Here is a 15779-nt window from a genome sequence, read left to right on the forward strand (position 1 = left end):
CCCTGCTGGAATCAATACTAATGAGTTGACTTCAGTAGGACCAGAAAATGGAGCCCTCTAAAAAAACTTCTAGTAATTCTTATTATGGTCATTATAACAGTAATTTTTCAAAGGCACAAACGAAAGGCAGGTGTTCAATTCTCATCTGTTTGCAATGGGAACTGGACACCAGGCTGTTGTTTAGTGCCTTAGAAATGCATCCAAATCAGTATTTAATACTGGTTGGGTATTTCAGTTCTTTTTTCCTTTTGTAATTGTTCCATTATATATACATCTCCATGTTTCATCACAGCAGGTAAGCATAATGTTTTCTCCCAAATCAAGAAGGAAAAGCGTTTATGGATGGAAACCCCCTGGGTCACTTCTACATCTGGAGTATCCATTTCAAACTTATGGAAGTTCCACTGGAGAAGTCCCCACTGGGATGGTCCACACCCACCGCCCCAGCAACATAATTTGTGTGTGAAGCTTGTGACAAGCTGAAAGCCATACCATAAAAGGGAAATCAAAGTACGCAGTGGCAAAAGTTTCTGGTATGGAATGTAAGTAATACAGTAGCAAAATGGTTTGATGAATAATCATAAAAAAAAAAAATTGAATGGCTAAGATTTATGGAATGAACCAGCAATAAAATAGTGCGCTATTATATATATATTTAAAAAATAAACCCCTCCAGACTTTCTTTCTTTCTTTAAAAAAAAAAAAAAAGGATATGTCATGCTCATTAATGTGAAGTCCTCTAAAAAATATCCATCCTTAACACTCATGCATTTGTTGTTCAAAAACCATCATTGTGCATGGAAAGGAGTTACGGAATTTCATAATAAAATCGATGAGCTTTGAAAATTTATGGAAAATAAAGGCAAACTGGAGGCTAAAAAAATCATACATGGACTCAAACGGAACTTCTGTAGGTATATATTAAAGTAGAGATACCAGTTTGAGATTTTTTTTTTTTTGAGGGAGGGGTCAACCTGAGTATATATATAAAAAAATGTACTTACAACTAGCGCCTTTGATACTGCAAAAGAAAAAGGCTGTCATTTTTACTGAGTTTTTTTTAAAAAATGGAGTTCTCTTAAAAATAAAAAATAAATAAAAATCCCTGCCCTTTTTTTCTTTTTTGACGGGGATGGGGTGTGTTTTCCTCAATGCTTTAGAATGTAAATAGTTAACTTTGGAGAATAACTTTGGTATAAAATAAAACAGCGGGTCAAAAATATATATATATAAATATATATGTGATTGCTAATCAGTACAAAAAGACCTTCAGCGACTGACCTTACTTCCCGAGTCCTTGGCGCCACATTCACCCTTATCGTACCACCATTTGTTTTTCAGCTTGTCTAAGATGCCTTGTTCACTGAGTTTCAATACTGCAAGGTTTACAGGAGTTCTTCACGTGGGAAATAACATAAATAACATTATATTATGTTATTTTATGTTATTCAAGCTTTAAACTACTTTAAAACTATACAAAGCGATAAAGCAGGGTTCCTGGCCACAAATGTCAAAAGAAATTATCTCGTACTGCAGGCAAACTGGAATCGTAAACCCCTTAAAAGTTAAAATTCTAGAGCATCGCTAGATCACCAGGTCCTGCCCATATCGCTTTGAGTAATCGGCACACACTGTTAAATAAACTCCATGGAAACAAAGTGGTTCAATTCTCCCCAGTTTTTTCCACCCCGTTTTTTCTTTCTTTTTCTTTTTCTTTTTTTCCGGTGAGTACCTTTAGTCAGCTTGCAGTAGCTTTGCAATAGATTTAAGGTGGAGGAGAAAGATTGCACTCAAAGGTTGCTTATTGAACTAACAGAAAGAATGCCTCTTTGTTTCAGCCAGTGCAGATGAATGTTTTTCTGCTCATCCACTCCCATTCCACTTCACCTATGCATCCAGCTGATGAATAAGATTGGGTTATCCAGTATATTTGCAGAGAATTTCTAGCAATGCAGTTGTGATACACAGGTAATCCCTTTGTACTGTGGTGTGTCAAAAGAGATCACAATGCAGTTTTCTGCACTGTTGCATGTAGAAATTATCTACAGTCACTTTTATCTCTGATCTGGTGCCACAGGAAAGCTCTATAGATATATAAAATGGCTTTCCTTCTTACGACTAGCATAAATAGGACCTCATGTGGGCTTGGTGAGATCACACCTGGAGCACTGTGTCCAGTTCTGGGTGCCACAATTTAAGGAGGATATTGACAAGCTGGAACGTGTGCAGAGAAAGGCGATCAAGATGATTAGGGGTGTGGGAATTAAGCCTTATGAGGAATGGTTGAAGGAGCTGCATATGTGTAGCCTGGGAAAGGGGAGACTGAGAGGCATAGCTGTCAACTTTTCCCTTTTCTTGTGAGGACTCCTATTTGGAATAAGGGACTTTCCCTTAAAAAAAAAGGAAAAGTTGACAGCTATGCTGAGAGGAGATATGATAGCCATCTTCAAGTATCTACTGGCCACATGATACGTGCACTTTGAAAATACTTCAGCTTGTTTCCCTTGTCTTATATTCAAAAGAAGGAAAGAAACAAAAGAAAAAAAGGAGAGAAATTCAAACAAGCTAGAATGTCCCAAGCTATTTATGAGACGTTGACCCAATACATACCTTACTAAGGAAGTGTGAGTTTCCCTAAATTCTGGACACAAACCTCTCTCTGGCAAGGTCTGTAAAAAGGGAGCCATGATGTGGGACAGCTGAATGATGAGACAGTTTCTTGTTGCAGTTATGGGAACAGTGTGGGACCACACGTTCGAGAAATAATGGATGGATTGGATTACACAACCACAACAAAAGTAGGATATAAATCCTAGAGTTGCTTCCAACTAAGTTCTACTCAGAGTAGACCCCCTGTAATTAATGAGCTTAAATTAAGTATTGTCCATTAATTTCAAAGAATCTACTCAGAATAGGACTGAGATTGGATGAAGCCTCTAACAGACTGAGCTACAGTAGGATCACCACAACTTTGAGAGGTGGGTATGCATTGGGTATGCCTAGTCTTGGTTGGAAGGGAGGTTGTAGCATCCGCCTGCCCCTCCATGGCTAAGGGTATCCTGTTAAAAGGATCTGGGAGGAGTGGCTCCTGTCCAATGCCCAGATGGGGGCTAGGGCCATACTCCTCCTCCAATGGCAACTGCTTGGGGGACGCCCTGATTTGACGTAGGTCATAGAGCGATCCCCCCCTCCACCCACCAGCTTCACCTTTAGAAAGACTCTCAGTGGACGAGCAGGAGTGACATGAGCCATTGTTTACCACAAGGCCTTTGGTCAAAGCTCACATCTGTAACCAATAAAGTCTCATTTGATCCCCAAAACCAATATGTCATGTGTTGTCTAGTTATTCTCACCTTAGGGAACAAGGTGGTCATGGGGCCTTGATATGCAGCCACAAAATCTCACAACCACAACAACTAGCCTAGTGAGTTGTTAGGCAACAAGCCTAGCAGCTCACTTTTCCAAAGCATGTTGCAGAGTTGCAGGAGCAGGAGTCCTGATCTGGACTGGGGTCCTGATGTAGATAGTTGGCTTTAACACTTTGCCCCACTTCAGTCCCAATTCCTGCTGTTTGCATTGGTCGTGTGTGTGTGTGTGTGTGTGTGTGTGTGTGTGTGTGTGTTCGTGTGTAATCTCCCATTCTCTCCAATCAGGATTTCTAAGGTTGAAATGTATTTTTAGGGTCCATCTTATTTTTGAAATGTTAAGTTGTTGGAAACAGTTTTTAATATAATATAACATTGTGTTTTAATATCAATATTGTATTTTAATTGTTATAAACTGCCCTAATCCTCTTTTAAAGCCATCCAGGTTGGTGGCCACCACTGCCTTTTACAGAGGCTAATTTACTACAGCACAGCAAGGACATTTTCACCATCCTGACCAAAGTCTATTTTTAAGGGGCAAACTACAGGTGTTGTTAATTTTGTATAAAGCAAGGAAGTATACCCATTCTACTACCCTCCACCCCAAAGGGCAAGTTTAGGGCAACAGTGATTTCAAAAAGCTTAATGAGCTACTGGGTGTGATCCCATGGTCAGAAATATCAAAGAGAAGGGAGTCTAAGAAGGATGGGAGTTTCTAAAAGGAGAAATATTGAAAGCCCAAAAGCAGGCAATACCAACAAGAAATAAAAGTGGGAGGCATCTAAGGAAACCGGTGTGGCTGCATAAGGAGCTTACAGATGAGGTGAGAATTGAGAAGAGAATTCTTGGAGAACAGGTGAGGTCCCTACAGACTGGAGGCAGGCAAATGTTGTCCCCATCTTCAAAAAGGAGGAAAGGGTTAACTACTGACTGGTGAGTTTGACATCAATACCAGGGAAGGTCCTAGAACAGATTATTCAACAGTCAGTTTGTGAGCATTTAGAAATGGATGTTGTGATTACTAAGACCCAGCATGGGTTTCTCAAAAATAAGTCATGCCAGACCAATCAGATTTCTTTTTTTGAATGGAATTACAAACTAGGTGAATAAGTGAACTGCTGTGGATATAGTTTATCTTGGTTTCAATAAGACCTTTGATTTGGATTTGTGGCTAGTTGACTGCCTGAACCCAAAGAGTACTCATTAATGGTCCCTCATCCTGGAAAAAAGTGACAAGCAAGATGCTGTAGGGTTCTGTCCTGGGCCCGTTGTTGTTCACCATCTTTATAAATAACTTGGATGAAGGAACTGAGAGAATGCTCTTCAAATTTGCAGATGACAACAAACTAGGATGGGTAGCTAATGCCACAGAAGACAGAATCAGAATTCATAATGACTTTAACAGATTGCAGAACTGGGTGAATTGAACTTCACTGGGTGAAAATGAATTTCAATAGGTATAAATGTAAGGCTCTGCATTTAGGTAGGAAGAACCAGATGAATAAAAATAGGATGGGGGACACCTGGCTTACTGGCAGTAAATGTGAAAAATATCTAGGGGTCTTGGTGGACCACAAGGTTAATGTGAGTCAACAGCGTCATGCAGCAGCAAAAAAGGATAATACAGGCTGCATCAACAGAATTATTGTGTCCAAATCAAGGGAAGTAATTGTACCACTCTATTCTGCCTTGGTCAGACCACACCTGGAATACTGTGTTCAATTCCGGGCACCACAGTTTAAGAAGGATGTTGACAAGCTAGAATGTATGCAGAGGAGGGTGACCAAGATGATCAATGGTCTGGAAACTGAGCTTTACTAGGAGTGCTTGAAGGAGCTGGGTACGTTTAGCCTGGAAAAGAGGAGACCAAGAAGAGATATGATAAAGGTAAAGGGACCCCTGACCATTAGGTCCAGTTGTGACTGACTCTGAGGTTGCAGCGCTAATCTTGCTTTATTGGCCGAGAGAGCCGGCGTACAACTTCCGGGTCATATGGCCAGCATGACTAAGCCGCTTCTGGTAAACCAGAGCAGCGCACGGAGGGTAGGACTCAAACCAATGGCTTCAAGTTACAAGAAAGGATATCCCAACTAAACATTCAGAAAAAAACTTTCTGACAGTAAGAGCTGTTCTGCAGTGGAATGGTCTCCCTTGGGAGGTGGTGGACTCTCCTTCCTTGGAGGTTTTTAAGCAGAGGTTGGATGGCCACCTGTCATGGATGCTTTAGTTGAGAGTCCTGTATTGCAGGGGTTGGACTAGATGACCCTTTGGGTCCCTTCTATGATTCTATGACTGGATGTGGTGGTGGCTGTGAGGATTGAATTATTCTCACTCCATGGTCCTGATGAACACACACACTCCACCACCAACGCTGTCATTAGGCTGAGGATGGACAATTCTATTGGACAGGGGTATGAGAGGTGCAAACAGACCTCTTATTCTCCACAATGCTCCAACGTGCAGTCTGTACATGCAAAGGATGGGGAAATGGCATCACAGGATCTTTGAACAAATTCTAAACATTATACCAGCAAACTTGCGTTTTCAACATGTCTGCCAGTCAATGTGAATGCAGAGGCTGTGTTTACCGGAGAGAGTATCAGCAGGAGATGAGGGGGGTTCTTGAATCTTCCCACATTTGTCCATTTGCTCATACAAGGGCATTCAGCCTGACAGATTTCTATCACTCTGAGATCCATTTCTGTGTACATCTAAGGGGAAAACAATTTCAAAACATTCAAGGGAGCGTTTGTAGGGGAGAACTGGTGGGTGTGGAAAGTGTTAACCACTAGGTGTTGCATCCAAAGGTAGTCATACTCAAGAGTATACCCACGGAAGTTATTGGACAGGCTTAGCTTAGGTCTATTAAGTCCAACTCATCTGCCACAAGCAGAACTTAACATTGTGTACACACCATACATTCAAAGCAACCCCCAAAAAGAATATTGAGAACTGTAATTTACTCTCACAGGATTCTTTGGGAAGAATCTTTAAGGAACTACACTTCCCAGGATCCTTTGCAGGGCAGCTTTAAATTTAAATTTATTCAGTTCTTGCAGCCAACCCAAACTGGATGAGAAACTTCATTCCCAAACGCAACAAATTGTTGGTAACTCTGATTGGCTCTGCCCCGAGATCTTCTGCAAATTTTCTGTCTCCAAGGGATGCTGATAGGATAGCAGGTCATGAGGGGGAGTTCGGGGGAGGGTCCGGCAGAGGTTTTAGTAGCAGCTTTTGCCTCTGCCGACAGAAGCGCCTTCACAGAGGAGTGAGAGAAGTCGGGAGAAAGTTTGAGGCGCGAGGCAGGTGTTGTAGCTGCAGCTGCAGCGCCCGCGCCCCTCTCGGCACAGTCCCATCTCCTAGCCGCGACTGGTCTTCACTGCTATCCGGGTGCCTCTGAAATAAGAGAAGCAGGCAAGTCACCCCTCCTGTTTCCTCTCGTTTTCCCGCTGCCGCTTGACAAGTCTCCCCATTTGCTTGTGGGTCCGACGCAGCCATGTCCCCCCCGTTCTTCGCTGCCGCCACCGTCAAACGCCTGCTGGCCTGGAAGATGTTTACTTTCAACGAGGAGGAAGCCAAGGTGTACGAGAATGCTGTCAAGACCTTGGTGAGGAAGACCCACGCCAGTAAGCAGCTGGGGGAGCTGGAGAAGGCTATCAGCACTCAGAATCCTGGCACCAAGTGCATCACCATCACCAGACCTCTGTTTGAACAGATGTATGCGTCCTGCGGAAATAACTTCCCACACACTCTCTACTGCCGGCTGTGGCGATGGCCAGAAGTGCAAAGCCACCATGATTTGCGTAGCATGGAGACGTGCGCAAACGCCTATAAAAAACTAAAGTCTAAAGTCTGTGTGAATCCGTATCACTTTGAGAAAGTGGAAAAGCCAGAGTGCACCAGTGAGCCAGTATTCACATTGCTCCAGAGCTCCAGTGCTCCAGTGCACCCGCCAACACAGCCAGAAGATCCAGCTTCATATCCTCCATTGGAGGATCACAGCTACCATGCTCCAGGAAACTCTAACCTCCAGGCAAGCTTTGTCCCTGGAAGCAGCACCTTTGCACCTGGAAGCAGCACCTCTGGCCCTGAAAGCAGCACCTCTGGCCCTGGAAGCAGCACCTCTGTACCTGGAAGCAGCACCTCTGGCCCTGAAAGCAGCACCTCTGGCCCTGAAAGCAGCACCTCTGGCCCTGAAAGCATCACATCTGGCCCTGAAAGCATCACCTCTGGCCCTGAAAGCATCACCTCTGGCCCTGAAAGCATCACCTCTGGCCCTGAAAGCATCACCTCTGACCCTGAAAGCATCACCTCTGACCCTGAAAGCAGCAACTTTTTCCCTGATATCAGCCTCATTTTCCCTGATTTCAGCTCCCCTGTCCCTGAAAGCAGCACCTCTGGCCCTGAAAGCATCACCTCTGGCCCTGGAAGCAGCACCCCTGGCCCTGAAAGCAGTGACTTTTTCCCTGATATCAGCCTCATTTTCCCTGATTTCAGCTCCCCTGTCCCTGAAAGCAGCACCTCTGGCCCTGAAAGCATCACCTCTGGCTCTGGAAGCAGCACCTCTGGCCCTGAAAGCAGTGACTTTTTCCCTGATATCAGCCTCATTTTCCCTGATTTCAGCTCCCCTGTCCCTGAAAGCAGCACCTCTGGCCCTGAAAGCAGCACCTCTGGCTCTGGAAGCAGCACCTCTGGCCCTGGAAGCAGCACCTCTGGCCCTGAAAGCAGCAACTTTTTCCCTGATATCAGCCTCATTTTCCCTGATTTCAGCACCTTTCCCCCTGAAAGCAGCACGTTTGTCCCTGAAAGCAACACCTTTGTCCCTGAAAGCAGCACCTTTGTCCCTGGAAGAAGCACCCATGTCCCTGGAAGCAGCATCTCTGTCCCTGGAAGCAGCACCCATGTCCCTGGAAGCAGCACCCATGTCCCTGGAAGCAGTACCTTTTTCCCTGAAAGCAGCACCTCTGTCCCTGGAAGAATCATCCATGTCCCTGGAAGCAGCACCCATGTCCCTGGAAGCAGCACCTTTTTCCCTGAAAGCAGCACCTTTTTCCCTGGAAGCAGCACCCATGTCCCTGGAAGCAGCACCCATGTCCCTGGAAGCAGCACCTTTTACCCTGAAAGAAGCACCTTTGTCCCTGTCCCTGGAAGCAGCACCTTTGTCCATGTCCCTGGAAGCAGCACCTTTGTCCCTGTTCCTGGAAGCAGCACCTTTGTCCCTGTTCCTGGAAGCAGCACCTTTGTCCCTGTCCCTGGAAGCAGCACCTATGTCCCTGTCCCTGGAAGCAGCACCTTTGTCTCTGTCCCTGGAAGCAGCACCTTTGTCCCTGTCCCTGGAAGCAGCACCTCTGTCCCTGGAAGAAGCATCACCTTTGTCCCTGTCCCTGGAAGCAGCACCTCTGTCCCTGGAAGAAGCAGCACCTTTGTCCCTGTCCCTGGAAGCAGCACCTCTGTCCCTGGAAGAAGCATCACCTTTGTCCCTGTCCCTGGAAGCAGCACCTCTGTCCCTGGAAGAAGCAGCACCTTTGTCCCTGTCCCTGGAAGCAGCACCTCTGTCCCTGGAAGAAGCAGCACCTTTGTCCCTGTCCCTGGAAGCAGCACCTCTGTCCCTGGAAGAAGCAGCACCTTTGTCCCTGTCCCTGGAAGCAGCACCTCTGTCCCTGGAAGAAGCAGCACCTTTGTCCCTGCTGGAAGCAGCACCTCTGTCCCTGGAAGAAGCAGCACCTTTGTCCCTGTCCCTGGAAGCAGCACCTCTGTCCCTGGAAGAAGCAGCACCTTTGTCCCTGTCCCTGGAAGCAGCACCTCTGTCCCTGGAAGAAGCAGCACCTTTGTCCCTGTCCCTGGAAGCAGCACCTTTGTCCCTGCTGGAAGCAGCACCTCTGTCCCTGGAAGAAGCAGCACCTTTTACCCTGAAAGCAGCACCTTTGTCCCTTTCCCTGGAAGCAGCACCTTTGTCCCTGTCCCTGGAAGCAGCACCTCTGACCCTGGAAGCAGCACCTCTGTCTCTGGAAGAAGCAGCACCTCTGTCTCTGGAAGAAGCAGTACCTCTGACTCTGGAAGAAGCAGCACCTCTGACTCTGGAAGCAGCAGCACCTCTGAATCTGGAAGCAGCAGCACCTCTGTCCCTGGAAGCAGCACCTCTGTCTCTGGAAGAAGCAGCACCTCTGACTCTGGAAGAAGCAGCACCTCTGTCCCTGGAAGTAGCACCTCTGACCCTGGAAGCAGCACCTCTGACCCTGGAAGCAGCACCTCTGACCCTGGAAGCAGCACCTCTGTAGCTAAAAAGAGAACCTCTGTCCCTAAAAAGTGCACCTCTAAAAGCAGCACCTCTGTCCGTAAAAGCAGCACCTTTGTAGAAACACCATCCACTGTGCTTCATTGTCGTCCTGAGAGTACAGCAGCCAGCACTAGTAGTAGTAGCCAGCAGGAAACACCTGAAGCTCCGGTGATCCCTGGACCCAGTAATGTGAACATCAAGCCCGTCCCGTACTCTGAACCAGCCTTTTGGTGTTCCATCACCTACTACGAGCTCGGCCAACGGGTTGGGGAGAGCTTCCATGCTTACCAGCACTCCGTGATTGTAGATGGCTACACCGACCCTATCAATGCTGAACGTTTCTGCTTAGGCCAGCAGACCAATATCCACCGCAATTCTGAGGTGGAGCAAGCCAGAATGTACATCAGGGAAGGAGTGAGACTCTGCTATGAAGATGGGGACGTGTCTCTGGAGTGCCTTAGCAAGACTCCCGTTTTTGTCCAGTCTCTCATGTGTAACCAGCGCTATGGAGTGCTTCCGTCCACTGTTATCAAGATTCCAAAAGAATGCAACTTGAAAATTTTCCGTAAGAACGTATTTGGTGAAAGTTTGTCCAAGGCTGCAACCCGGGGCTTTGAAGCGGTCTACCAGCTGATGAAGATGTGCATCATCCGAATGAGCTTCGTCAAGCCCTGGGGACTTGAACACAAGCGGCAGACGCTCGCGAGTGTTCCCTGCTGGATTGAGATCCATCTGAATGGCCCCTTGCAGTGGTTGGACAAGGTCTTGAACCAGCTTGGTTCTCCAACCACCTGATGTTCCAGCAAGTATTAAAGAAGTTAGAAGCAGAAGCCAAGACCAGGAAATGGAATTCGTTTCACTCCTGGCAGAGAGAAACCTAAGTTATAATCAGTATCATTAGGCTCATTTCTATCTTGCTTTTTTGGTTGTTTTTTTCTGGACCGAAATAGAAGTAATAGATTTAAAACAGTAGATATATAAAAAAATCTATTTGAAATGTAAATATATTTAATATGTCTAGCTCAGTACTAAGCACTTGGCCACAGGCAGATGTCCTTTGCATCTGCTGTGATGATACCAGCTTTCACTTATGCATCTGAGAAGCTCGCTGGATGGGCTGCCAAAAGGGGATACCTGGGAGCAAATGTAGTGGGAATCCCTTAATGTTGCAAAATAATGGGTCAAGGTGTTTAAGGAGATTTCTCTAACAGCAGATAAAACTCTTGTCTCATCTCTGCATCTGGTGCCTTAAATACCTTAAAAACAAGGAACTCACCCCTCGCCTTTCGATGGCAGCAATAATGTGCATTACAACGTTTTGAAAAATATTGAGTTAGTCAGTTTGGACCATTGGTCCTCAAGCGTCTGGCAAGAAAAAAAAAAAATCCCCATAAACTGCAAGTCTCTAGGGGTTCTAGTAAAAAAGGTAGGCTTTTTGTAATAGCTAGACTTTTTGTTTGATTTCATATTATTTATGAATAAGGTTCTTCAAGCCTATGCTTAAGTATGGTTACATGAAAATACAACTGACAAAATTTAGCACTTATGCTATTTGATTTAATAATATTTTTTCTTATTCTTATTATTTCTAATCAATGGTGCACACATAAGAAAGAAAATGGTGCACACATAAGAAAGTAAATTAATATTTTTGTTTGGTTATTTTTGAGTTCAAAAGTATTGCTAATGACTGCAGAATTTTTTTTAAGGCTGTGTAGTAAAAATGACAGGCTTTTTGCAATGCTGTCTGATTTCATTTTGTCTATGAATATACAGTCTATGCTAAAGTATGGGTTACATGAAATTACAATCAACAAGATTTAACAGACTCATGCTATTTGATTTCCCCCTTACTCTTATTAGAGGTCTATTAATTTTTGATATATTCATTATATTTTACTCTTATATTTCTGTTCATGTGGTGCAGACATAAGAAAGCAAGCAAATTAAGATTAGCATCTTTGCTTGAGCCACCTCTTGAGTTCAGCATATTGCTAATTACTCTAGGATTTTCTTTTTCAAATATGTGCAAGTACTTGTTAAGTACAGCAAAATATTGCTAAGATTTATGTTCCATGTCTGCACTGATCCTGCATGATGATTTTTTTCTCCCCCCCCTTATTTTTCCTTCTGTTAGCTTTGAAAGTTCAATAAACAAAAAGTTCAATAAAACAAAAAGTTCAATAAACAAAAGGTCTCAGGCTCAATCTTTGGCATCTATAGCTAAAAGGATCAGATAGCAGATGATGGGGGAAACCTTCATTTGAGATCCTAAAAAGAGTAATAGAAACATAGATTTGTAGGGTTGGAAGGGACACCGAGGGTCATCTAGTCCAACCCCCTGCAATGCAGGAATTTCAGCTAACGCATCCATGGCCATCCAAACCTCTGCTTAAAAACTTACAAGGAAGGAGAGTCATTGCCAGTCAGAGTGGACAAAACTGAGCTAGGTAAAGAGAGTTCTAAGGCAAAGTGCTGGGGTGGGTCAAGATCAAAAGCAAATAAAAACATTGTTGGGTCAACTCTTGCCTTACTTTTCAGACTAAGAAATAAATTACTGACCAAATCTGGGCTAGAGAAACAATTGCCAGCTGGGGTCCCAGCTTGAGTTAGGAAATTAAAAGGAAGTTTGTATGGAAGGTGCTTCTCCCTGGAGTTTTGTGGAACAGACAGACTTATTAAAATACATTTAAAATATCTAAAGTGCCAAGACAGACACATGAAGTACAAACTGTACATAGTGACACATCTGTGCAATTCCATTTGCCATAGCAGTGAGATTTAATTGGGGAGAGGCTGTATCCTTGGTGTTAAGTGCTCCTGAATAACATGTTTCCAAACAGGGCATTTAGATATTCTTTCTCTCATTAAGGCGTTGAGGACTCTTGTACAATGGGCAAACATTTTCATCTCTGATGAAGTGCAGTTTCAAATCTACAGAAGTGTATGAAAATTAAAGCAATGATTCTCCCATTCATCTCTCAGGATGTTGATGTCTGCTGAAGCTAAACGAATGTTTTAAGATATTCCTTTGCAGAATATATGTCCCACCAAGCCAAATGCATTCAGCCAGCCCTGCCCTGTGAAGCCCTCCTTTATTTTGCAGTCCCAGAAAAGCAACAAAAAGAGAAAGGTCCTCAGTGGACTGTCAAGCATCACTGTTGAATTGCAGAAGATGGCATGGTTGGGTGGCTGTGCTCACCTTGCTTCTGGTTGGCTGTGTCACTGCTGCTTACCATGATGTAACAGACTGAGGTTGAATCCTGACAAGACAGAAGTACTGTTTTGGAGGGACAGGGGGCGGGCAGTTGTGGGGGATTCCTTGGTCCTGAATGGCATAACTGTGCCCCTGAAGGACCAGGTGAGCATCTGGTACACCAGCTCCATCTGGTACACAGGCTGAGACCCTACCTGCCTGCAGACTGTCTTGCCAGAGTGGTGCAGTTATCTCCCGCTTGGACAACTGCAATGCGTTCTACATGGGCTACCTTTGAAGGTGACCCAGAAACTGCAATTAATTCAGAATGTGGCAGCTAGATTGGTGACTGGGAGTGGCCGCCGGGACAACACCGGTCCTGAGAGATCTGCATTGGCTCCCAGTATGTTTCCGAGCATAATTCAAACTGTTGGTGCTGACCTTTAAAGCCCTAAATGGCCTTGGTCCTGTATACCTGAAGGAGCATCTCCACCCCCATCGTTCAGTCCGGAAACTGAGATCCAGCACCAAGGGCCTTCTGGCGGTTCCCTCATTGCGAGGTTACAGGGAACCAGACAGAGGGCCTTCTCAGTAGTGGCGCCCGCCCTGTGGAACACCCTCCCTTCAGATGTGAAGGAAATAAGCAGCTATCTTCTCTTTAAAAGACATCTGAAGGCAGCCCTGTTCAGGGAAGTTTTTAATATTTAACGCTGTACTGTTTTTAACACTTGATTGGGAGCTGCCCAGAGTGGCTGGGGAAACTCAGCCAGATGGGTGGGGTATAAATAATAAATTATTATTATTATAATGTAGAGAGGGAAGGGGTGAGATGGTGGTGAGGTTGGCAGCTTGCAAATGTGCTGGCAGAGCCAATCTGGAGCTCCTGCTGGTATGCTTGCACTGCACCAACCTCAGGCCTTCCTCCCTTTCAGCAGGGTTACACCAACTGGAGGTCAAGCAATCACTGCCGCCCCACATGTTGTCCACTACTGCTGTTTAAGTATGCTGGTTTGAAAGCAGCAACAATTCACATACATTTTGACAATGGAAACTGGTGTGCTTTGGGACTGGTAGGGCAAAAGGCAGGAAGGCTACAGCCAGTATTACACAGAACCAGTTACTGCTGCTTCTGTTCCCATCCTCCTCCCTGCTGAGCTCTGCAAAGACAACACTGAGATTGAAGAGAATGAGGATGGCAGTCACTGCCAGCTCCTGGGCAGGTTTTAAGTAAGGAAGTCAGCAGGTGGAAGCTGGCTGAGGGCAGGCTGAGGATGGTGGTGCCTCATTCATCCCTATGGATCAGGCTTCGCTTCATTCTGGAGAGATTATCTGAACGTGTATCTCCACTCCTTGCTTGAAAATGTGTAGGCTGATGTTAGATGGTACGAGCCAGCTTTGTGGATTTATAGAACAGATATTTCTTTATGCTGCAATTCATACTGACAATAGGCCCAATCCATGCAGATGTTGGCCAAGAGTAGCATATTCATGTCCTTTTCCTGAAGCCTGTTTTTCAGAGATGCAAGTTAAGTGCAGACATTCATCAGTATTCAGTCTCTTAAATAACACTCCTCTGACAGTCAACTGAGTTGTAATCCCAATCTAAAAGCACACTTTTTTTTTCCTATCAGGAGTTGGGAGCAATTTGCAGTTGCCTCTTTCATAACCTATGAAAATTAGCTGAAGTGTTAAATCTCATTGATGAGTTAGGAACTGTAGCATCACAGCATCACATCACAGCATTCTCTTCCATTTTCCATTAATATATTATTTTGTTTCTGTAATTAGTTTCCTTCTGAGCAATTGAAAACACTTCTTATTTAGTTGCTTTCAAGTGTGCACATTTAGCCTTTGATCCCTGCTGTTCCCTTGATGGAATTTAATGCAGTTTTTCCGCCTTTTTCAGTGGAATTTACCCCCCGCCCCCTACATGAGATGGTGCATTCTGCTCAATTAAAATACATAATAAGGAAAACAGCAATGTGTGTGTACAATTTGATGACGTCAGAAGTTATTTTGCAGATCTTTGCATTCACCTCTGTGAAAATATTACTATCTGTGTCCAGTGGCAGCATCTGGCTTGACAGGTGTTTCTTTAGATATTATATCTTTTATAAATGTAGCCCACACATATTAAATTCTACACTAAAAATATCATAGGTGCTAATGCAACAATGCACAAGTTGTCTGATTAGGAAATTAACCCTGCTGCCAGGCATCTTCATGCTACTGGACATGATCCAGGCAAATATTTAGAACTTAGTTGTCTTAATTGGAGAATGAAATCAAAGGGACTGAGAAGTGCTTAACTATGCATTGTACTCAGTGATTGCATAGCACATCAAATGAGTTTTTCAATGGTGGTGGAGATATCAATACTGGCAGAGAAATCCAAATTTCTTTTGCTCTGGGCTGGGTCTTTGGACAGCGGTGTTGTCCATCTAGCAGCAACGCTGACCTCTGACATCCTCCTGTCACCTGTGGAGTGATGCCAGCATTGTTCAAAAGGTGCAGAGATTCCCCTTCTGCCCGCAGATGTGCTGGCAGAGATTCACCAGGCAGCAGGCAGTAGAAAGCCTGAAAAGAGGATGTTCCAAGGGTAAGTTGTGGTTGAGCTAGTCTGGGATCCATTAGATCCCAAGCCAGTGCTGCTGCCATCATGTCTTGGCTTTGGACCTATGGCTGTGCCAGCTCCAGGTCAGAGCATCAATAAGTCTGTCCTTCACCTTCCACTCTGGCTGCCACTCTCTGTAAAAGACCCTCTGGGCTACGTGGGTGGTTATGACTGCTTCCTAAATTCATGAGATTTCTTGGAAAAAATTATCATCAGCTGTCCCATTCTTTTAAATACACTTTCTGAAGGGGGGGGGGAGCTCTTTTCTCCAGTGAGTTCCACAATCTGTCTCTAACTTTCCCCTCTTGAATGGTTTGCTTAGAGATG

The 15779-nt window shown here is 44.7% G+C and overlaps 2 protein-coding genes and 2 long non-coding RNA genes across 16 annotated transcripts in view; 1 reads left to right on the plus strand and 3 right to left on the minus strand.

Annotated features, from left to right (window-relative positions):
* LOC308468757 (glutamate receptor 3) overlaps nt 1–15779 on the minus strand; it is a 209521-nt gene that overhangs the window by 6510 nt on the left and 187232 nt on the right. The window lies entirely within an intron of this gene.
* Nucleotides 1395–15704, plus strand: LOC308468723 (mothers against decapentaplegic homolog 3-like). The gene is made up of 2 exons (XM_080991129.1): nt 1395–7411; nt 9467–15704. Exons 1-2 carry the CDS (start codon nt 6862–6864, stop codon nt 10435–10437), a joined length of 1521 nt encoding a protein of 506 aa, XP_080847255.1. The 5' UTR covers nt 1395–6861; the 3' UTR covers nt 10438–15704.
* On the minus strand, nt 7482–7814 carry LOC308468760. The gene is made up of 2 exons (XR_013981854.1): nt 7677–7814; nt 7482–7634 (listed from the first exon to the last, which is right to left on the minus strand). It is a non-coding gene; the product is annotated as an uncharacterized lncRNA (long non-coding RNA).
* LOC308468758 lies at nt 7935–9690 on the minus strand. 13 transcript variants are annotated; one of them, XR_013981848.1, is made up of 6 exons: nt 9657–9672; nt 9483–9593; nt 9315–9410; nt 9219–9266; nt 8658–9140; nt 7935–8243 (listed from the first exon to the last, which is right to left on the minus strand). It is a non-coding gene; the product is annotated as an uncharacterized lncRNA (long non-coding RNA). The 13 variants fall into 13 exon arrangements; XR_013981849.1 differs by having other exon boundaries at nt 8658–8711; nt 9042–9266; XR_013981850.1 differs by having other exon boundaries at nt 8658–8711; nt 8991–9266.

Source organism: Podarcis pityusensis (genome assembly GCF_964106645.2).
Source record: "Podarcis pityusensis genome assembly, chromosome: Z".
Taxonomy (NCBI): Eukaryota; Metazoa; Chordata; class Lepidosauria; order Squamata; family Lacertidae; genus Podarcis; species Podarcis pityusensis.